The following is a 23812-nucleotide window of genomic DNA, read 5'->3' on the forward strand; positions in this document are numbered from 1 at the left end:
AAGAAAACTCGGCTTAGATTAGTACTGTAAGTATGTAGTATTTACTGGTCGGCATCTAAAAGTTACCAATACTTGTCAATAATTTGCCATATTAGGATTTTATAATCACACCATTTAAAAAACAACGCGTTTAAAAAAATCACACCGCTGGCCAGTTACTATTGTTTAATTAAATCTACACTAAAACTGTTAAACACCAAATAAATGCTACAAAATATACAAATAATAAAATATAGGTAAAACCATAGAAAAAATAACACATCGTCTGATTGAAAACCAAACAGGTATAATAAATATTTGTGTATTGTTTTCACTTGGCTTAATTATTTTCCAATCATTATTGTTGCAATTGGCTTTTAAAATATCAATGGCTAATAAAAGTCAAGTGAACCATCAATAATTCAAATTACATTGCTCAGTAGCACGCTCATAAATATGTGAACACGTCTGTATTTGCATTAGACTTCAAGTTCGGGTATTTTTGAGCACCCTAAGTTGCTCCGATATATCTGACAGAAGATATAAAATGTAAGATGTACTAACTTTTACTTTGGGACCAATCCTGAAATTGAGAAAAAATTGCAGTTGCATATAAAGTATTATAAACTATAGTTTGGCTCAACTACAGTATCATGGTCGTATTTTTATCACTTGTCATGTCATGCGTCACTTTCGCACTTAAATACTTGTTAAAAAGTGACAGGCATGATGACAAATGATAAAAAACCAACCATCTTAGCCCTACAGCCAGCCTATTATGGATAGCTTTATCCATCTTTATCCACGTGATAAAATAACTGTCACTGTTTAACACCGTGGGAAAGAAAGTGACGGACACCGTTTTATCACGCTGTCACGTAGACAAGAACGACCATCATATCCGTACTGGACTGTCTCATTTCAAACATAAACAGAGAGAATCATACTGTCTTTCTCATACGCCAGTACTAGCACCCAAAGGAAAGAGATGATTGAAATTTTCCTGGTTCTTACTGACTAACAAGGTGTGTTTGCCAGACTATAAAAATCTGACGATTATAGGGTTGGCCCTAGAATAAAAGTGTGTAATCAGTAATCACACCATGTAACAGCCAAGATATATATATACCCACTTATTTTATTCGCTTGTTGATGTTTTCTTAATGTTTAGTACCTAAATAAAAAAAAATAGGGATTGACTCTCTGTAGATATTAAGATACTTATAGAGGCATCTGAAGCTCTTGTAATGTAGAAAGTTGTAAAATTATTGGTATGAATAAAACAAATACCTATATGAAAATCTGTTTATTATTGTCACATTTTTGGCATCCCTGTGCGTAGCCATAGCCAATCGTTTACGCTCCGTAGCCAACGAAACGCAACTGTCACTGTCGCACTAAAGTAGAAGAGTGATGTCACACTATTATGAGGAGTTTCGTTGTCGTAGCGTAAGCGATTGTCATCTTGGCTAGGCACCCTGATAGTATTATTAATAAACATGGCACAAAGATAATACCGTAAAGGTAAGGATGAGATCGAGATAGGTAAGGGAATAACCATTATTTCTGATGTACTGTCGGAAAGTTTCGAAATTTCCGAATATATAGAATAATTTCGGCCACTTCTTAAATTTTTCTATGAGGATCGATTTCCGAAATGAAACTTTCATTTATTACCTGTAAATATTTCCGAGAATTTCACAACTTCCTGGAAACTTCGCAACTTGCACATCTGAAATCATTATTAACCAATGTCTTGGACGTAGTGAGATTAGATCTCGAACTTTCTAGACACTTTGGTAAATTTATACTACATTTTCAAAGATAGATCTATTTCCTTACAATCCCTGTCACCGCACAACACAATCATAGAGCAACCACTTTGACATAGTCAACCAGCAGCTCTGGTTGCCGCCACGTCGCTTTCCACGCGTCGAGGTCGTTCCAAAACCTGAGAGCCGCCTTCGAGGCCTGGTTCCTCCAGGGTTTCTCATGGTTGCTCTGCGATAGCGAACCATCAGGGAATTCTGTATGACCGCCCGCAGCCAAACCGAGGGTTATGTAGAACTGAAACAAATGTTTCTAATGATGCGAAGGACTGCGGCAAAATAGTCCAAAAACCAACAGAGATGAGTTACGAGTAGCTGGTCATTAGATAGGTATATCTATGAACTTCATTTCGTTATATGGGCACCAAGCGATATTCCATTGCAGAACTGAGATATTGGTATTTTAGTCAAAATATCGTTACTTAGGCAATATTAGAGTCCACCAACATCTACCTTGCAGAAATTACTTTACTTTTAGTTTCTATTGCTTAGGTAATAAGGGTGACGAGATTTTGACTAAAATACCGTTACTTGTCTCAGTTCTGCAATGGAATTCCTCTTGGTGCCCATATAACGAAATGAAGTAGGTACACAGAAATATGCAACAATTGCTATTGCGACATGGGTAGGAGTTCATCAAAAGGTGCCATGTCCGCTTGATACACCGCGGACCAAGTACGAGTAGTCGATAGTTGCTTGCGCAGAATGTTCCCTCTACCTTTCTACATACCTAACAAATACAACAACTTACGTGATCATCAAAAGATGCCATCCCAGTTTGCTGTACAGCGGCACAAGAGGCTGGTAGTAGCCCCCGCAGCCCGTTCGATGCTGGTTCTACCCGGCCATACTCCAGTCCGTCCACGGACAGTATCAAACGCTCTGTAAAAATACATCAAAACTTGCCAATTCTTGGTTCATGGGCGGATTTCCAAGGAAATATTAAGGTAAGAAAAGATGGCACAGAAACAAACATGTTAGGTATTACGACGATTACGACACGACTAAAAATGATGACGCACCTGGAGTCCACTTAACAGAATAGTCATGGTAGCCGTCACCCCAGAAGGTATTAGAATTCTTCTTAACAAGTAATGTATCATGACACGAAGAATCAATGACGGGTCCGCTGTACAGCACCTGTAAAATATTTTTTTTACATTTTGTAAATAAATGGAAAATTGACTCATGCTTCCAGGACCAGCCCTCGGTTTCCTAATTACCCCTTAACTATACCCCTAGGGTTAAATGGTTAGCATTAGAATAGCTTATCTTTAGTATTTTGACCCATTTATTGGAGTGATTCCTAATAAAAGTAGCAGTTGGAATGTAGTTTGCCTATTAGAACTCTAAGCGAACAGTTTTATAAAATTATTACCTATAATTAAAAATATATACTTAGGTAGGTAGGTAAAAAAAAAATAATAAAAATAAATAAAAAAGGTTTATTCGTTTTAAGAATTACTTATACAGTTGTAAGTGTTGGCGCCTCTTTTTAAGTAACAAATACCTGTATTAAGAGGCACAGCGCTTCCTTAGTAGGTAATTTTAACAATTTTTTTTTTTTTTAAATGAATATGGAGAATAAAATATTCAGAGAATAACAAAAATAATTACTTATAAGTTTATAACTTAATGAAAAAATGGACTTGCAAGTCCTAATGAGTGTGTGTGTGTGTGTGTGTGTGTGTGTGTGTGTGTGTGTGTGTACGTGTGTATGTGTATGTGTGTGTGTAAACATACGTTTATAGTCCTAAAACATTTTGAATTAAGTTTTCTGTATCATAATAATTCTTACATTTAAGCCAGTCTGTTATAATCTTTTTACATTCATAAAATGGTAAGTGATATATATTTAAGTGCTTATGTATGATATTGTATAATTTGCCGGATTTATAGACGAATTGCCTACTAGCGTAAGTGGTATTTATTGAAGAGGTTGGAATGATGTTACAGTTTCTCCTTGTATTTCGTATGATAGGTGTATAAGGTTTAGATTTGTGTATTTTTAAAGTTGCAAATAATATGTAGAGTTTTCTTACTGTTAATACATCTGAAAGCTTGTATAGGTCTACGGTTGAAATCTGAATGGTTTAAAGTGCATAACTTTTAATAGTGATCTCTGGGCTCTTTCGAGCTCTAATAATTTGGTTTTAGTGGCGCCTCCCCAGACCGGTATGCAGTAACTAATTATTGATTGAACTAGGGTTAAGTATATTTGTTTAAGAAGTTGTGAAGTGGCGATATGTCTTAAATTTTTAAAGACCCATATAAGCTTCCTGACACGGCTCATGAGCAGCTCTATTTGCAAGTGCCATGATAGGCGTTGGTCGACTAGTATCCCTAAATATTTAACACTTTCAACTTTATTTATAATAGAGCAGGCACAGTTTTGTATATTGTTATTACATGTGTGGATTTTTATATTATAAATGGGGCCAGGTTGTGAACTATTGTAGTTTGTGAAGCAAATATAGTTTGTTTTCGTTGGGTTTAAAGTAAGGAGACGAGATCGGAGCCAGCAGGCAACTTCTGATAAACCTAGCTCTGCAGATTGTTTCACGTCTTCCCACGTGTCTCCAGTGAAGACAATGGCAGTATCATCGGACCTAATCATTTATGTTTCTTACTTTATTTCCATAGTTAGTGGATCCGGAATTTAGCTCCTTGTTGCCTCTTGAACACGCTATCTTCAGAACTCCAGAGTTCACACTGCCGAAGACAAACTTCTTCATCAAAGGTTCCAGTAAGATTTCTGAAAAAGAACATAGCTATGTCGTCATTTAAGGTTGGAAAATTATTCAAGCACTAGAAATTATTAAGTGTCCTACTCCTACTTACTAACTCACTCACTCACTGAACTTCAATTTTGGATAAATAAAACTACAGTAAGTACCTACCTAATTTAACTTAATGAAGGAAATTAACAGACCCGTCATAAGAGACGATGGCGGTTGGAGGATCCGAAAGAATGCCGAAATAGAACAGCTAATAGCCGAGCCGAACATAATAGGTGAAACCAAAGCGCATCGTCTCCGTTGGCTTGGCCACCTCGAAAGGATGGGTGAAGATCGGGCAGCCAAAAGGGCCTACTTGGGTCGACCAACGGGACGCCGTGCTGTTGGTCATCCTAAATATCGTTGGGTGGACGGAGTGGAGGCGGATCTCCGTGAGCTCGGCGTCGGCGAAAGCTGGCGTGATACCGCTCTGGACCGAGCAAAGTAGCGTGCTCTTGTGTTAGAGGCCAGGACTCATTTTGGGTCATCGCTCCAGCCAAGTAAGTAACAGTTGTCTTTGTCTCTTAACTCTAACCTGGGTACAGCCAGTCGCCCTGCGGCAGTTTGGCCCTCACAGTGACGGTTCCGTACGTGAACGCGAAGCCGGACTTGCTGGTGATACGACCGCTGACTACGGGCGGTATGATGCCGCTGCCATCGTTGGCTTGGACAAAACAGGCGCCTGATGTTTCTGAAGTGCATCTGAAAAATATGTTCATTGTCTTCATTCTTGAATAGCGACCCGCCCCGGCTTCGCACGGGTTAACAAATTACACATAAACCTTCCTCTTGAATCACTCTATCTATTAAAAAAAAAACCGCTTCAAAATCCGTTGCGTAGTTTTAAAGATCTGAGCATCTATATGGACAGACAAACAGCGGGAAGCGACTTTGTTTTATACTAAATATGTAGTGATGATGCTTCTAAAATCGAATTCGTAAAGGATAACTCACGCTAATACGGTCCTGGTCTAGGCAGAGGTTACCGACACTTCGTCTTTTATTCCCCCGCAAGTCCATTGCAAGAATCACAAACAAAGTGGTACGAATCGCTTTCGTTCAGTGGAAGGTTGAAGGCCGATCTTCAGGAGGGGCTAAGATAAGGCACTCACTCTAGCGGTGTATTCCCATTTGTCCCCGCCATACGAAGGGACAGATGGGAATAATTTATATTAAAGCACCTACCATCACACCCCACCTCACCACACCACACCTCCAGCGCGCATAGGGTCCTCATTCACCTTTTTTTAAACCAAAGTGGGGAGCAGACTGCAGGTCTTTACTGGTAAGTTCTCGAAGTCTTACCCTTTATATAAATCCAAGGAATCCAGCATGCTGTCAGCTGTGAACCCTGGCTGGTTCTGCTGCAGTGATGGGACGATGCGCAGGTTCCCATTCTGCACAGAGACTGCAGAACGTTGATATGAGACGAAGGGATGCTCCTGGAAAGATTATACAAATTAACAACATCATTAGGCTCAGCTTTGAATTCTGTATGACGTCTTGTTCTCTTGCTAGACGACCCCGAACTCATCCTGTATAAATAAACAAATGTGTCTGATTAGGTAGGCGTTTATCCTGCTTGCATCCTCAACTCTGAAACAGAGAACAGGGAGAACAGGGTTTGAGTTTTGGTATTTAAATTACTATTAATTTTGAATCATGTTACTTAGTGTAAGGGAAGCACCGGACAGTGGATCACTTTATTTGGTAAAAACTAACTGTAGTTGCGCCATTTTCACTTCAAAAACATAAATACTGATTTACTGCCACTATTCGAGACCCAACACACATATGGTACAGTCAAGAGTAAAAAACCGGCCAAGTGCGAGTCGGACTCGCGCACGGAGGGTTCCGCACCATCAACAAAAAATAGAGCAAAACAAGCAAAAAAACGGTCACCCATTCAAGTACTGACCCCGCCCGACGTTGCTTAACTTCGGTCAAAAATCACGTTTGTTGTATGGGAGCCCCACTTAAATCTTTATTTTATTCTGTTTTTAGTATTTGTTGTTATAGCGGCAACAGAAATACATCATCTGTGAAAATTTCAACTGTCTAGCTATCACGGTTCGTGAGATACAGCCTGGTGACAGACGGACGGACGGACGGACGGACGGACGGACAGCGGAGTCTTAGTAATAGGGTCCCGTTTTTACCCTTTGGGTACGGAACCCTAAAAATTTCACTCACCATACCCAAAGATATGTTCCATAGCTCTTATAAATGTCAGCGAATTAAGAAGTATGGGACATGTTTTTGAGTAAGTTGTATTTATGCACCCATATTTTTACACTTGACTGTACATTATAGATTAGATAGCTATCCCTAACTTCCAGGTAGCAAGGTTACGTCAGTTTTCGACGTACGTCACTTAAGTTGACGTTTAAATGATTAAGATTTGCTATTTGGGATGGTGCTTTGCCAAGAGTGAATACACGATTCTTAGGGCTGATAAACAGATTGTGACACTTACAGAATGATCCACGGGAACATATTGCTGCACTTGCCAAATGTCTGTGCTTAATGAATCGAAGTTCTCCTCAAAAAGGGTCTGTCCTGCGCACGCGACGCTCCCGCGCACCCGAGTGATAGTCGGCGCGCAGTTCGGGTTCCTGGGGGTCGTTGGGGCGTCAAGAGGCGCGTAATCTTCCAGTTCTTAAAAAAAAATTGTAAATAGGTATATTACACATCTCAAACAGTCTACTGGTTTTCGCATCGACCCGTGGGCCGCCAGTTTACTGCTTTTCGATCCGGTTGACCGCGACTTCGATCGGACCACTCACGGATTGACCGCCACTTCGATCCGACCACTCACGGGTTGAACGCCACTTGAAGGGTTATATGTATATTATGCAAAACTACAATCGGTACTTAATTATTATTGTTTTGCCTTATATTAGATAACCTTTTATTATCGCCGGTCATGCTCAACGATTAAACTACGGCGTAAGTTCATTGATAATCAGTTTTAAATAGAAATGCAAAAATTAAAAGAGTTTAAGGAAGAAATGAGTAATGGACCGAGAGAGATAAAGAAAAAAAGGCACGAGTTTAATATGTGTTTCTCCGGCGTTACAATATAGGCAGATGATGACAGATGTAGTCACTGACTATTACTTATGGTTAAAACTAGAAATCTATGAAGAAAATTGCTATTAGGTACACATGTAGTGCATTTTAATTGTTTTCCTTCGTATTTTTACGGAAACGTATGAACATATCTTGCTATTTCAGTCAGTCTCGGTACAAAGAGTACTGAGGACTGAGGTTGACTGAAGTAGCATGACAAATACGAAGGTTTCCGAGAAAATACGAGTAGTTTTAACGGAACATTAACACATTCATTGCCACCCAGCCGAACAAAGACATCCGCGCCAGATCACAAAATTTTATTCGTCATATTATAAAGCTGTAGACTACGATCCGACTGTCGGGTCGTCCGGCCTGGGAACGAATTCATAAAATTCCCGATAGTCGGGTTTTCGGCACTGAATGTGTTAAGCGGGCGGTAAGTGAACTTACTGGTGACAGTAAACGTCAGCTTGTCCTTCACATAGGCAGCACTCCTGACAGACGCGAACACGTGGTAGTTGATGACGTCACCGACGGCCAGGGCCACGTCGGGTAGCTCCACCACCCACCTATTTTAATAGGGAATATTACGCGAAACTCTGCGTAAGGGGAGCCACTTCTACACTCCGTCACAATCTAAGGGTCTACCGCAGTGGTTCCTAACCTTTTCAGTTCGGTTACCCCCATGACCTGGTCCTCTTTGGGTCACTGAGCCATATTAATTAGTCAGTTAGCTTAGAATTATCCAAAGAACAATGGTGCCAAGTGGCATTATCTGAGACAAATGCATATATTTCTACATTTAAATTCAACCTCTATACTAACCTCCCATTTTTGGGTGATACCACCTCGCCGTGGAGTTCACCCACTTGTGTCGACTCGATTTTTCTGTTGATATTGCCTTGGAATACGAAGAGGGCTAGGTTCGGGGCATCTGAAAAGTTTATGTTCATAAACTACCATGGAGTCCATGGACACAGGAATTGAACGGGCCTAGAATAGGCATCAGGCCTAGTCAAGTGAATGAAGCTTAACCCTTTGAACGCTTTATGCTATCATAAACATAAACATCACTCAAACTCCAAGATCCCGGGCGCAAGCGAGCTAATGTAAACCCTATTCGTAAGTGTTAAGGTTACTTTGACAGCGTCCGCCATAACACCTATAGCGGTCCTTGGCGCTGTGGGCACGATTAGTAACGAGTCGACACCTTTAGGTGTTCTTGGCGTTCAAAAGGTTAAATAAGAATGGAAATTATCACGTGAATTTTTTGAAGTGAAAACTTCTTTAGCGGCGCTGTGCACTTTTTGAGGCGGGGAAAAAAATGTTAAACTCGAGACAGCGTAAGATGATCACGTGACCGTAAGATTTAGATGGCCACCCATTTAGATGGTATTTAATTAAATCAATAGAGAAATCAATGACATTACATGAAAAACTGTTACATACATTGAGTTTTTCTTTATTGATTTAAATGCCATCTAGTGAGTTTCGCTCTAACTGGTATTAATATAACTCGAGTACTAACAGTGATGTGCTTAGGGGTTTCAAGTAATTAACGCTATCGCTAGATGGCGTTAACCTCAATTATACATAGTGCATTTTGCACTAGTCATTGAGTTTTCACTTATGCCGGCACTCCCTGAGTGCAACCCGTTGTTTTTTTATCGAGGTTTGAATGTTTGTTTTGTCCCTACTCACCCTATTTTAAGGTAGCCAAACTATTTGTAAAGTAATTATTACCACAACATAAATATTTAAACAAGGCCATTTTCATAAAATTCCTTAATTATATCACTGTTTTTTTCATGCGAGCGACGCGTTCAATGTCAAGGACGTTTGAGGTCATCAGTCGCCTTAACATTTGCGGGGAATTTTAGTAACAGGTACTTCCCTACAACAAAATGTATTCGTAATTATGGACTGTATCATAATTATGGACTGTATCATAATTATGGACTGTATCATAATTATGGACTGTATCGTATCATAATTATGGACTGTATCATAATTATGGACTGTATCATTATTATGGACTGTATCATGATTATGGACTGTATCATAATTATGGACTGTATCGTATCATAATTATGGACTGTATCATAATTATGGACTGTATAATAATTATGGACTGTATCGTTATCGTATCATAATTATGGACTGTATCATAATCTTGTATTTTATGATTCACAATACTCGAAAGTTTTAGCTGTTCTTAGAACCAATAAACACAGGGATTCCCTACACATTATTTAACAAACATGTTTTTTATGTTGTCCAGTTAGCAGGAAACGGTTTAAACTTTATGAATTTAATTATGTTATTGCAATTTGAAGCATTGAGTTAATTATATTGAGAGATAACGCGTGTTTGTTGTTTAAGGAAGTTTAATTACCTACCAGTTAAAATGTAACTGGGATTAAACCAACTATATAACAAAGATACTTTAGGTACCTATACATATATAGCTGATCAACCAAATCTTGTCAGTAAAAAAAGGCGCGAAATTCAAATTTTCTATGATTTAGATTTAGATTTATTTATTTCATAATATGAAATTACAATATAAATTATTTTACACTAATCTATACGAATTTATATTATCATCGTCAAGTAGGAAAATAACAATTGATTATAATTATACAAATGTCAATGTGTTATGGGACGATGAATGAATGTTTGAATGAATGAATGTTTTCTTTATTCAGGCAATAGACGATATCCCTTCGCGCCTACATTTTTCAAATTGCCGCCTTTTTCTACTGTCAAGATCTGGTTGACCAAGTATATTTCTATAGCCGAGTAAAGATACGGTTGCATAAAACATTAAATTATATTAGCTAAATTATCATTTAAAAATGCATAATATACAAACATATAAGTAGGTATGCTACGAAGAAGTTTATTATATTTTGTATAAGTACACGAATAGGTAAAGTCCGTCAACCAAATCTTGTCAGTAGTAAAAGGCGGCAAATTTGAAAAATCGCGGGTTAGCAACACTGTGTTCGAATAATTCCAAAATGCGTGTCATCTGTGTTTTATCTGTGGAATGTGGATCGTGAACGACAGCCGTCACCTTATTTGTTTTCATTTGGTTTTCATTCTGAATCGTTTCTGTTTCAAGAGATATTTCTGCTGTCACCATTAAATACCAATACATTAAATAAGAATAAGCAAAGCTAAGGGGCCTACAATGTACAATCATGCTCGTTGATGGTAAACATTACTAAAAATTGAGGTTATGACAAGTACACACTGGAAGAACTGATTATGTTCAGTTTTTTTGTTTTAGGGTTGAAAGGCATAAATAAAATTAAAACGTATGCCTAAATCTATCCAACAAGACCATAAATTGTGTCCTGGAAACCGTCCATAGGCCCACATGTCTAATATTTTCAGCAATCAGTTGTGACTATTTACAAAGATGCAATAGAATACTACAGAGTATTATGCTTGGTTGAAGTGACCCGGTAACATTGGTAACTTCATTATATTTTTTCAATTAATGACCTGAATTATAGTGTAAGCTAAAGTGACCCTTATCTTATTTACCTTTAAATTAAATAAACACCCAAATATCAGTTGTTTTATTTTTAATATGTAATCCTATTGTACAATATATACCAATCAAAAAAATTACAACGGTATGTCATATTCATCCAGAAGAGTACACTAATTTACATTAACAAGTGGCATATTATATTGTAAATAACAAATATATGCACTATCTAATTATCTGCATTTTGATATGATTTTATTTTAGTAAACTTAGAAGACATAGATAGGGAACAAAGAGAATATAAGCACTACGATAGAGAGTTGTTTTTGATATCTTCAAATTTGTTCATCATTTTGATTAACATTGTTTTAACATCGCTTTTAAATTGTCCGTCCGTTTCAAATTTTTTCAATAAACCGCGAGTGACAATTTGAACTGACGTACGCAGGGCGCGCTCAGCGGAAAAAAAAAATATTTTGGTTCGATGTACATTGCTGCTTTTCTTAGCGCAATACTGCTCTTTGAGTGTTGCCCTACTTTAGTTTGCTTTACATTGCTACTGACAAGATTTGGTTGACGGACTATACCTAGCCTATTCGTAAGGCCATTGACAAAATAAGATAAACTGATGTTTTCGGTCGATTTACACGTTTTATGAATGAATGTGACTTTTATTTCATAACACGTTTCCGATATTTATATTTACGACAAAATGCAATCACAATATACATTTTCAAACTGATGTCAATTCCTGCTAATCCCTAATAAGGTAAACGTACTGGTGCTCGACGGTCCCAGTATTACATGTCATCTTGAAACTTAAGTCATTGTCAATAGAGGTGACAGCAGGATGTCATCTATTGGCAAGGTGCGAAGTCGGTGGAGGGGGAAGTGGCGCTGATCGTCACAAACACAGGTAATCTTATGGAATGTCCGCCATTAGTACTAGCGGCAGCCGCTTGAGCTAATTTTACTCCATAAGATTTAACGTAGAAAGTCCGCCAAAATGAGGGCAGGGCACCAGTCGTGCACCTAGCGAATTGGCCATTAGTATGCCGAGCACTATTACGTTTACCTTACTTGCTGAAAGCGAAATAACTCTGTTTGTTACCTAGTTCTTTTAGAAGGAATTGTATGTATGGTATGGGGATATTAGTTTGAGGCCGGGGGAAGGACATATAAATAGTGTCTGTCAATCATCATCATACCCACAGAACATATTAAAGAGGTTAGAATGGCTATCGCGCGCAGTTAGTATCGGAACCGGTGCACGGTGTCGCCGCTCGTTTCTCTCCATATTTACTAACTAACACTCGCGCAACAATGGTAGTAAAAACTTGTGTGCGTGGTGAATGGATACGCCTCCTTTAGACAGATTTGAAGTCTAGCTTCTTAATCTGAAGGTTATTGTGGCGCAAAAGGTATGTTTACTTCGTTATTCGGTCAGCGCGGGCGAGTAGCATGCGAGCGTTTGCTCAAAACCGGCGGCGACACGTAGCCTGCTCGTATCGCCATTCTAGTGATCATACCACACAGACAAAGTCGCGGGCAGAAGCTAGTAAACTCTACTTTTTCAAACATGAGTAAAGTTTACTTAAAAAAAACTTTCACATAATTTTCACATCTATTATATTCCTAGCGTACCTGGTATAGAAGCCCGAAATCCTTTAGGCTTGAACGCCTGTATAGTGACTTCGGGCACATTATAGGTGTCATCGGCCTTAGCGAGACGTAACAGGAAAACCAGTGCAAGCGCACGACCGAGCGCGGACACGGCCATTTTGATACTAGACATACTAGTTGGGTTTATTTATTTACTAACCCCTGCCCGCGAGTGCGTCTGCGTAGAATACTTCCATATCTCACATGAATACAAAATTCCACCACCTTTTTTCCTCCTTTGTAGATGAGTTATCTAATAAAAACTACCGGGACTTAACTATAAATAATATCCCCGTACTAAATTTCACCTAAAATGGTGCAGCAATTTATGTACCTAAACGTAACAGACAGAGATATTATACTATCGCATTAAAAATATTAGTAGGGATTATATTAGGAACGGACAAGCCAGAGCGAAAAAAACGCGCGAATGACAGCTCACCGATATGTTTCAAACTCAAACTCAAAATATACTTTATTCATGTAGGCCTAGCAACAAGCACTTATGAATCGTTAACATAAATATTATCTTAAGCTAATTATCAGAGCAATTTATTGATGTTATTATTCCATATCAATTTGATGTCAACTGCACGTTCGAATTGGCCTGTGCGATTGAGAAAATGCGAGTACATTCACAGTGCTGAGGAATCATAATCGAAAAGCAAATATATTATTCACAGTTGAGCTAGTGTATTTAAATTTAATTAAGTTTGTACCTCAAATATTATGACTCTTACGTATTTGACGTAATCAAGGCATCAATTCAACAGAAAACAAGTTTTTTTGCCAAAAGTGAACCATCTTTATTAACATAGCCACTCATTTGGGAAGATCCGGTAACAATACAAACACAGAACAAACCAAACGAAATAAGACTTAAGTTCTACAACATAAGATATAAAATGCTTTGCTGATGAGCAATAGTTTACAAAGAACGATGTCTAGCTTGTGGTTAGTTTGTAATTAGCTGTGGATGCGTATGGTCATCATTCATAGTACCATCGTTAATCGACAATACGTAAACCTTATTTGTAAGGACTTAAGGTTCATTGCTGATCAATTCCGAGTGTTCAATTTCTGTTAACCTATAAAACATTTTATTCTTATAAATATGACCTGCTAGTGATATTCTCGTGGAATAAGACATAATACTTGATTTTAATAATAATTACAATAAACATATAATGTTTTTATTGTATTTGTGTGTTTGTGTGAGTGTGGTGGTATGTTATGAAGTGCCTCCGGCTAAATTGGAGGCTATTTATCCTAAAGGATTTAGAGTGTCTGTCCCTGGTAAGTATTTGCTTGTTTTTTTATTATCTTGCACACAGTCACTATTTGCAATCAACGAAGTGCTGCAAATCATTGAATCATTCAATATTTCCGATAGTTCAATATAATAATATAGTAAAGACAATTTTTTTTGTACTATAATATTTTATTTAAATTAGATTTTAAATGAAATGTTCAACGGGACCATACTGTATACATTTTTTTAACATTAATTACTGAGATTACAGATATGTATAGTATGTATTTACAATAAATTTGAATTAAAACTAGAAAAAAAGGCTATTGGTTGTACATTAGCAGCAGCAGAAGTTGCTAAGCGGGCGAGGTGTTCAAAATTACCTTGACACGCTCTTATTCTCTTAACAATAAAGTAGCGTCAAGATCATTTTGAACACCTCGCCCGCTTAGCAACTATTTGCTGTTAACTAACTGTACATGATATGACGCATGGGTAATTTCTTAAAGAATATTTAAAACAGGAAAAAATATTGGTTAATTGTTTGAACAGTTTCTTGCGGTACCCAGTGATGGTCAATAGGTGTGCTAATGCTAATAAGTTCTTTTATGACGTCAAAAGTATTTAGTTGAGGTCACCGTCCTTATATTTTTTCTGTTACATCAATCATCATCATCTTCCTTGCGTTGTCCATGTCCCGGCATTTGCCACGGCTCATGGGAGCCTGGGGTCCGCTTGGCAACTAATCCCAAGAATCGGCGTAGGCACTAGTTTTACGAAAGCGACTGCTATCTGACCGTCCAACCCAGAGGGTAAACTAGGCCTTATTGGGATTAGTCCGGCTTCCTCACGATGTTTTCCTTCACCGAAAAGCGACTGTTAAATATCAAATGATATTTATATAGTAGTACGTAAGTTCCGAAAAACAGTATCCAAGTATTACATCAATACATGCAGTCATAACAATTAACCGCTTGACTATTAGCAGTTTCACAATACATCATTTTATGGCTAAGGTCAAGTGAGGTAAATGCAACTATGGGGTGATTGCGTCTCTCCGTTCTTTCTCGAATACGATTGGTCGAAACGCCCTCTACTATGCAACGTTTCATGCCTGAGCTACTTGGAAATGAAACGTTGCATAGTAGAGGGCGTTTCGACCAATCGTATTCGAGAAAGAACGGAGAGACGCAATAATCCCATAGTTGCATTTACCTCACTTGACCTTATCGGCATTTCGTTTAATATAAACTGAAATTTAACTTATATTTATAAATTAGAAAAGTTTAGTAAACCCATTTTGTCAGAAAAAGAAAGCGCGAATTTTCAATTTTCTATGTGTGATCACTGATCACTGATCAACTCTTCGCGCCTACAATTTTAACACAAACCTTATCTTCTTCTTCAGTCCTCATGACATCACGTCCTTCTGTTGAAGACCAGGTCCTTCCATAGGGTTCTGTCACACAAGCCTTATAGAGCTCACTGTACCTATAACATTTTTTTTTGTCCTCTAGACGATGGCTTTTCCCTCTTCGCCTTCCACGGCAACCTCAACGTGGAAATGAATGGTCTTGAAGGAGGGCAATGGTCCAGAGACATCACAAAAGCCATTAACGGAAGATGGACCTTCAGCGACCGAGAGGCGCAGCTGAAGGTCGGAGACAAGATATATTTCTGGACGTATGTTGTAAAGAATGGACTGGGGTATAGACAGGATAACGGGGAGTGGACAGTCACAGGTTAGTAAAAGCACAGTAAACACTCTATTCTCTTTGGTAGAAGCAATTTTTGTATTTTGTTTAGTTTGTGTTTACGAATAAAAATAACACTGATTTAAACTTTCACGATTTTTACACATTATTAAATTGTACAACGGGACTTAATCGCGTATCTAAGTTTTAAGATTTACCTCGGACGTTTCGAGGACGGCGTTGTCTTCTCCGAGACCACGGGGACAACGAATCTTAAAACTTAGATACGCGATTAAGTCCCGTTGTACAATTTAATAACGAATAAAAATATCTGTTATTCTATAAAGTTGCGATCTGTTGAAGAATGATCGATTCCACAGTTATTATTTTACCTGACTGCGGGAGAGATTTATAATTTGAACAGGCTTTGTAACATGTTTGTGTCGTAGCTTTAATACAAGTGAACCAAAATTAACAAATGAGATTATAGTTGTATAGATTGCAGCGCCATCTCTTGGTAGTCTTTAGAGTTAGCCAAATACCTTCTAGATTACTACAAATAGACACTCCGAGTATTTGGGACGGGTGCCGCCAGAGCGGATGTCCAGTGGCTATCATACTGTTGCCTCATATGTGTGACAACCATCTTCATTTTCAACCAATTCATCATCATCATCATATCAGCCTTTTATCGCCCACTGCTGAGCATAGATCTCTCTTCGAGTACGCCACTTATCCCGGTCCTGAGCTAATTTCACCCAGAAGTGACCCGCAATCTTCCGAATATCGCCCACCCAACGAGCCAACAGACGCCAGGCACTCCTTTCGTCTGTAAGCGGCCACCATTTACCATAAAGGAAGCTTCTATACATATACTCTAGCACACGACATACCTATACACCGTTTGGCTTTCAGCAGTCCAGAAATTACCAGCTTCTCTGGTTTTTCAAAAGTTTTCCCTTTCCCATCCAGAATACGTGGACGAAGCCGGTAACCCGGTGAACACCGAGCCAGAATACATACCAGCCGGCTTCCCCTGCGTCATATCTACCACGGAAGTCTCGATGCCAGGATATGTGTGCAAGGGGCAGCTCCTGTTCGAGGATAACTTCAACTCTGGGATCGCGAAGGGGAATATTTGGACGCCGGAAATTAAGTTCCCTCAAGAACCAGTGAGTAATATACCATTACGTACTGTTTTAAGGCCGAGCCACACCGGCTGCGTGTGCAGCACACTGCGTGGCGTGCGCTGCGTGACGTGCGCAGCACCCCTGTCACACCGGGTGACGCGCACGTCACGCAGCGCACGCCACGCAGTGTGCTGCACACGCCACGCAGGTGCACGCTGCAGCTCAGTCATGCGTGCAGTAAAATAAAATACTCCTGCGACAGTACCTACATCATGTGACTCCCGTTGCAAATGGAAGCAGCTCACCTAATGCCGCCATTGCAATTATTACACATATAACATGCCTGGTTAATACCTAACATCGATTTGTTCCCACAGGCCAAATTATTTATATAAGACGTATTTTTTTGTAATCTTTGTGCTATGTTGTAAATATACATTCGTATTGACGAAAGATTTTAATTAGTTTTTCTTTTATCACTGAATCCATATTAAAAACCAGCACGCGCACCGACCGAGTTGTAAATAAATACAAGCGAGCTGCGCGTGTACACGCACAGCACCTATGCAGCACCGAGCTGTGCGTGTCCGAACCTGCTCGGTTCGCCCTCTCATAGGGATCGCAGTTAAACACAACGTCATCACTGCACGCAACGAAGCGACGTTGCCGCTCCGCTGCGTGGACGCGTGCACGCAGTACGCAGCCGGTTTGTCTCGTCGGAGCTGCGTTGCGTGCAAGTCACGCGTACGCGCACGTCACGCACACGTCACGCAAGCGGTGTGTCCTCTCTTATGTGTTTTCGTATTCTACAACGCAGCGAGACGCGTACGTGTACGTGCACGTCACGCACACGCATCCGGTGTGGCTTGGCCTTTATGCATGAACGTCCTACTAGACTCAGAGGTGGTAATATGTAGTAGGTAAAAAAAATGGACCAGCCAAAATGTATGAAAGAGCCCAATTTTTTTTTCGCGATTTCGGGGTTGGTCCCAAAGTAAAAGTTGTTCAGTATAATTCCAAGACCTCCCTGGCTACGGGAATACAGTTATTTTTTAGCCACCCTGCATATGTCCTTCCAGAGCATCTAAGTTACCTGCCAACCGACAAAACTTACTTTGTACTTAAATTTTCATGTCTCTAGCTGCTATAGTTCTTAAATTATGACTCAGTAAAATCCGGCTTATTTTTTGCGCCTTCCACAAAACATTGCACGCAACAAGGGATGAGGGATGCTAAAGCCAAAAAATACCCCATAGATAAAGGTATAGTAGAATCTAAACTTATTTTCGTAGCCATATGGCTAGTCATTAGTTATTTTTATTCACAGGATTTTCCATTCAACGTGTACTTGAACGACCGCAACCTCCGCGTTCAAGATGGGCGGTTGATCATCAAACCTATCCTCCTGGAGTCCAAATATGGAGAAGATTTCGTAAGGCAGTCCTTGGACCTGTCGACTAGGTAAGTTAGAGGTAAAACTGCCAACGGAGAATGCCCATAAAAGCTGATTTTAATGAAAGATCTTAAGAATTACCTTGATAAAAAAGAGATCACCGTTATGCCCTTTATGATTGATAAATAACAAAAAAAAATCTTCGTAAAATTCTTCAGTTCTTTCAGCAGTTCTATTTGACAATATGGTACGGTGCTTTCATGGAGTTAATGCACGAGTGCTATAAAAATATCAACATCATATTTATAGGTGTTTACTGAGAATTTTCTTTTACTTATTTTTTTTTGTTTTGTATGTAGTTTTAATTTTAGGTTACTTTTTATTGTTAATTTAATTTAACTTAATTTTTTTTATTCCCTCGTTTTCTCCAAGATTCCATCATCAGATCATGATCTGATGATAACGGGGACCCAAATTCCCATTTCAAATAAAAATTTATTTCCCAAATGGGGATAGGTATATACTTAAAAACGGGAAATAAAGTTTTAGACTAATTGAGACCCCTTAGAAATTTTGAGGTGACTTTTTATTAACCTCAAAATTTCTAAAACAACTTTCATAATGAATCTTAACAACAAAATAAGTATAAAGTAACCTAATTAAAATTAAAACTACCTACAAAACTAAAACTACTACTTAAAAAAGGGAAAACTAAAAATCTATATCTAAAGAGCCCTGGGGCATAGTACCAAAGATACTGGCAGTATTTCCTCGCTGAACTGCAATGCTCATTCGTTGAGCGAGGAAGCTGCCAGCTCTTTTGTCCCCAGTGACCTCAACCAGCCGTTTGGCCAAATCTGTAAACAAATTTTGAGCTCCCGGACCCCACGGACCGAGGGTCTCGACACCGAAAGGAACAAAAGTTGTAATTGGCGTCGATACCCCCGTATTTTATTTCATAACTAATTGCTTAATTTCAGATGTACCGGCCCACTCGGCACGTCGCTATGTGAGCAAACTGCTTCTGGACCTCAAATACTGCCGCCCATCATCACAGCCAAGATCACCACCAAGAACAAGTTCAACTTCAAATATGGCAGGGTCGAAGTCAGCGCCAAAATGCCTTTGGGGGACTGGTTGTATCCAGGTAAGTGTAGGTCTCTATAGGGATCGTGCGGGAAGTGTTACTCTCTTCTGAAGGCAGTTACAGGCGGCCTAGCCACAATCACTGACATCCTGGACGCTTCGGGCCTTCGGCCCTACGCGGAGCTCGGCCTTTGGCCTTCGTATTTAGACGCTTGTACTATTGTTTTGTGTTTAAGTAGTAACATAATCGATGCTACGGGCTTCGGGAGCATGAGCTTGCGCTTCGCAATCGAATCGCTTTGTGTCTATCACTCTTCCATATTAGCGTGACCGTGACAGTTGCGTATCCTTCGCTACGTATAGGGTTTGCAATCCGGATCCGAAATGTATGAAATTATCCGGATCTGGATCCGGATCCGCGGATATTCCCATACATTTCGGATCCGCCGTGCAAACCCTAGCTACGTAGCCAGGCGTGGCTCACTCCGCGATTTCGTCGCGTCGCTACAAGTACATGCGGCCCACACCAATTTTGGTGTCTGGCCATAGTAATTGCCGCGGTCCGCTACGGAACGGATGCCTGCTCGCGTTTGCGCCACCTAGCGGTCATATTTGTCGCAAAAGACGCGTTTTGTTAGAGAGTGAATCTTCTGTACCTAGTACTATTAATTTATTCCGTGACGTAGCGTTAACGATTGGCATGTTGTCTACGGGGCCCCCTGTTTAATAGGCGCGAAATGTGAATGTAAACTTTAAGTTTTAGACTTAGGCCATAAGATGGCAGACCTTGCAACGAACTACTGAGTGCGCGTGAACTGATCAGACAAACAAACAGATCTGTGTAAAACAGATCAGATACTTACGTAACATTAGTTGGCTTCCATGGAAATATTTTCAATATCCAACTATCAAATATTTTTATATTTCCCAGAAATCCAGCTGGAACCTCGTGACAAAGAATATGGCATATGGAAGTATTCCTCAGGTGTTCTTCGCATCGCGTGTCTGAAGGGAAACAAGCAGTATTCTAAGCAGCTGTATGGGGGACCTATCATGTGCGATACCGAACCTTACAGGTACGGTCGCGACACGGATTGTTACGTCATTTAGGGTCCTAGTTAAATTGGTTATTTCCCACTTACGCTATGGATGTCCAATTTAGCTAGAGCCCTAATGTCGTAACAATCGCGGAGCGTGAGTATTCGATCAACAAAATTGAAGTCTAGTACAGTCAGCAGCAGAAGTTGCTAAGCGGGCGAGGTGTTTAAAATTACCTTGACGCGCTCTTATTCTCTTAACAATAAAGTCGCATCAAGATCATTTTGAACACCTGGCCCGCTTAGCAACTATTGCTGCTGACTGTACGTTACAGCAATGAATTACTCGTATACCAAGATGCGTAGGTAGTGTCATAGAGAAAAAAATACATAGATCACTACATACATCAGTTTTGGTACCAAAAAGACTATTAATTTCAGTGTCTACATCTAGCATCGAGTAGCGGAACTATCAGTACTGCTACTTGACAATAGATGTAGCACCGACCGGAAAGTCTTATCTCAACAACATATTTCTCTATGGTAGTGTTAAGGTTTTAGGTGCCCATTGGATAGTTGTAAGCAGATGTTTTGTGGTAACTAATTTTAGCGCAAGAACTTTTAGATATTTGATGCCGCTGCGATTACGATAGTCTAGTTCTCCTACAGTACACTAGGTGTCGCTAGGCATCTTCACAAAATTCATTGATAATTTCAAATTATTTTCAGATCAATGCATTTGAAAGGAAAAATTGGGTTCGACAATTGGAGTTCAGCTTTTCATAACTACACATTATTATGGAAACCAAGTAAGTACTTCCAACCCAGAGGGTAAACTAGGCCCTTATTGGGATTAGTCTAGTTTCCTCACGATGTTTTCCTTCACCGAAAAGCGACTGGTATATATGAAACGATATTTCGTACATAAGTTCCGAGAAACTCATTGTCACGAGCCGGGGTTTGAACCCGCGACCTCCGGATTGCGAGTCGCACGCTCTTACCAGTCTTACCGCTAGGCCACCAGCGCTTTTTCTGTCAATTGTATTTCTATTTGCAGCCGGCATATCTCTGTACGTGGACGGAGAGGAGTACGGGTCGGTCGAGCCCAACTTCTACCAGAGTGCGAAAGACAACAACGTTACCGCCGCGTCCAGTTGGCTGAAAGGTTCCGTCATGGCTCCTTTTGACAAACTGGTAAGTTTACGGGGAAATCCATTGGTTGAATTGGCAGGGGACAATCCTGTAACCAAATAAATTAAGTGTGGGGTCGAATCGGGCGCGGAGAGCTGCGGCCCGCAGTCTGCGCCGGTCCGTCACCATAACCGCAAGCTCCTGATGACACTTCTCGGTACGAAGTGAAACATGTCGAGCGTTTTTCGACTTAAAATACGTGAGTGACCCGTTTTTAATATATTTAATAAGTGGGGTCTTGGTGGGGGACACTCTTGTAACCACAGAACTATATCTAAAAACTCTTGATTGAATCCCTGCTCAGCTCTCTTTACTCGTAGTGTGATGTCTGTTTTTTTATATAATTTATTAAGACAAGTTTTTGCTTCATCATCTTCTTAGTGTTCTCCTGTTTTTGCCAATATGCCGTCAGTTTCTCACCCAACAACCTCTCTCTCTCTTCTCTGTCTCATTAAAGTCATTAAACTTACTGTCTTTTTCACAGTTCTACATATCCCTCGGTCTGAACGTGGGCGGCATACGAGAGTTCCCAGACAGCGACATTAAACCCTGGAAGAATCTTAACAGCAAGGTATGAACCATTTGAAATTTGAAACAGCCTAAGTAGTAGGTACGAACGGAATAATGTGCCTATACAACACTCATGCCAATTCGAACGTGTACCCTGACATAAAACATGATAAAACCCATATTTGAAACATATCAGTTAGCTGTCATTCGCGCGTTACATCGCTCTGACTAGTCCGTACCTGTAATAGTTCCAAACCGAGATTCAAATATCGGCTTGACGTCAGGTGCACGTTCAAATGGGCCTGACTCAAGACACATCGGGATGACGTGAGATTCATGTCGCTGCTCGCCGCAGCTCGCACCTCACAATGTCAGAGTATGAAACAGGGATGTTGCGGATGCCGATTTTTTGACAACCGCGGATGCGGATTTTTAAAGGCTCACATCCGCGGATGCGGATGCGGATGTCAATATAGATACATAAAAAACGTCAAATATTACATTTTAGTAATTTTTATTTCAAAAAACCGGCCAAGTGCGAGTCGGACTCGCGTTCCAAAGGTTCCGTACATTAAGTCCCACTCACGCTTGACTGCTCATTTCTGATAGGTTTTTTGGCTAATGACTAAATTACGCATCGATTTTATGCGGATGCGGATGTTGAAAATAATGCGGAAGTTCCGCGGTTGCGGATGCGGATGCGGATATTCGCAACATCCCTGGTATGAAATGCACATGTCATTGGTAGATGGCGCTGGCTTTATACTTGCATCGCGCAATCATTTTGTTGTAGAAATCGAAAAACTCTATACAAGTATGAGACTAAAACGAATAACTCCATCTATAACTCAGCGAGGGCAAAATGATGAATTATTTTGTAACATTCCAGGCCATGTTGAATTTCTGGAACAGCCGAGACCAGTGGTACGCCACGTGGTACGACGACACCAGCGCACTGCAAGTGGACTACGTGCGGGTGTATGCTTTATAGAAGAAAGAAAAAAAAACTTGCCTTTTTTGGCAGTAGTTAAAGCAGCTTTAGAAAAACCCGACTATTCATAACAGCCGTTGGAAAACTAATTCAATTGAGTTACGTGTGTGAGACTGTGAGTGACGTTATTGTGTAAGTTTTTTGATGACCAATTTGAATTGTTAGTACTTAGTACCTACTGTTAAGAATGTTTAGTAGATATACTTACTCTGGCGGTAGATGTCACTTAAAGTCTTCTTAAGACTTCTATAATAAATAATTAATGATATAGAAATATTCGTCGTTCGTAGTCGGGTTAGTAGTTAGGTCTTCCATTGTTTAATTCAAAAATGAATACTACATGACATAAACTTAAATAAATGTCATATACTAAGAAAAAGTGACCAAGGCCTCCAGTGCCCCAGGCTGGAATCGAACCAGCGTCCTCTGCTATCGCGGCAGGTGCCTGTGCCATTCATTCATTTATTTAAGTTTATAATTTATATTGTAGTCACTACAACAATGTAGTTTGTCTACTTGAAATAAAAACAAATTAAACTATTTTCTGAAAATAATTTAATTTGTTCTAATACTTCTAATACTACATGACATGTTGTACGTTAATAAAATGCATTTGTTTCTTATTTGTATTTTTATTGGCAAACCACTTTACTTACAAAAAGAGAGTATTTCATAGCAAAGTCTTGTACTTACTCATTCTTATA

General features: G+C 39.6%; 2 protein-coding genes across 2 annotated transcripts; one reads left to right on the plus strand and one right to left on the minus strand.

The window, feature by feature from the left end:
- Positions 1 to 1811: 1811 nt before the first annotated feature.
- Positions 1812 to 12942, minus strand: LOC134651950 (beta-1,3-glucan-binding protein-like). The gene is made up of 10 exons (XM_063507083.1): positions 12807 to 12942; positions 8486 to 8594; positions 8111 to 8229; positions 7062 to 7243; positions 5891 to 6027; positions 5121 to 5287; positions 4439 to 4563; positions 2831 to 2948; positions 2560 to 2690; positions 1812 to 2046 (listed from the first exon to the last, which is right to left on the minus strand). The coding sequence occupies exons 1-10, from the start codon at positions 12940 to 12942 to the stop codon at positions 1846 to 1848; spliced, it is 1425 nt and encodes a 474-aa protein (XP_063363153.1). The 3' UTR covers positions 1812 to 1845.
- Positions 12943 to 13927: 985 nt separating this feature from the next.
- Positions 13928 to 23147, plus strand: LOC134651952 (beta-1,3-glucan-binding protein 1-like). Its single transcript, XM_063507084.1, has 10 exons — positions 13928 to 14120; positions 15594 to 15818; positions 16743 to 16942; positions 18228 to 18361; positions 19274 to 19440; positions 20311 to 20455; positions 21146 to 21225; positions 21474 to 21610; positions 22092 to 22178; positions 23007 to 23147. Exons 1-10 carry the CDS (start codon positions 14012 to 14014, stop codon positions 23106 to 23108), a joined length of 1386 nt encoding a protein of 461 aa, XP_063363154.1. The 5' UTR covers positions 13928 to 14011; the 3' UTR covers positions 23109 to 23147.
- The last annotated feature ends 665 nt before the right edge of the window (positions 23148 to 23812 follow it).

Source organism: Cydia amplana, chromosome 11 (assembly GCF_948474715.1).
Source record: "Cydia amplana chromosome 11, ilCydAmpl1.1, whole genome shotgun sequence".
NCBI classification, from domain to species: domain Eukaryota; kingdom Metazoa; phylum Arthropoda; class Insecta; order Lepidoptera; family Tortricidae; genus Cydia; species Cydia amplana.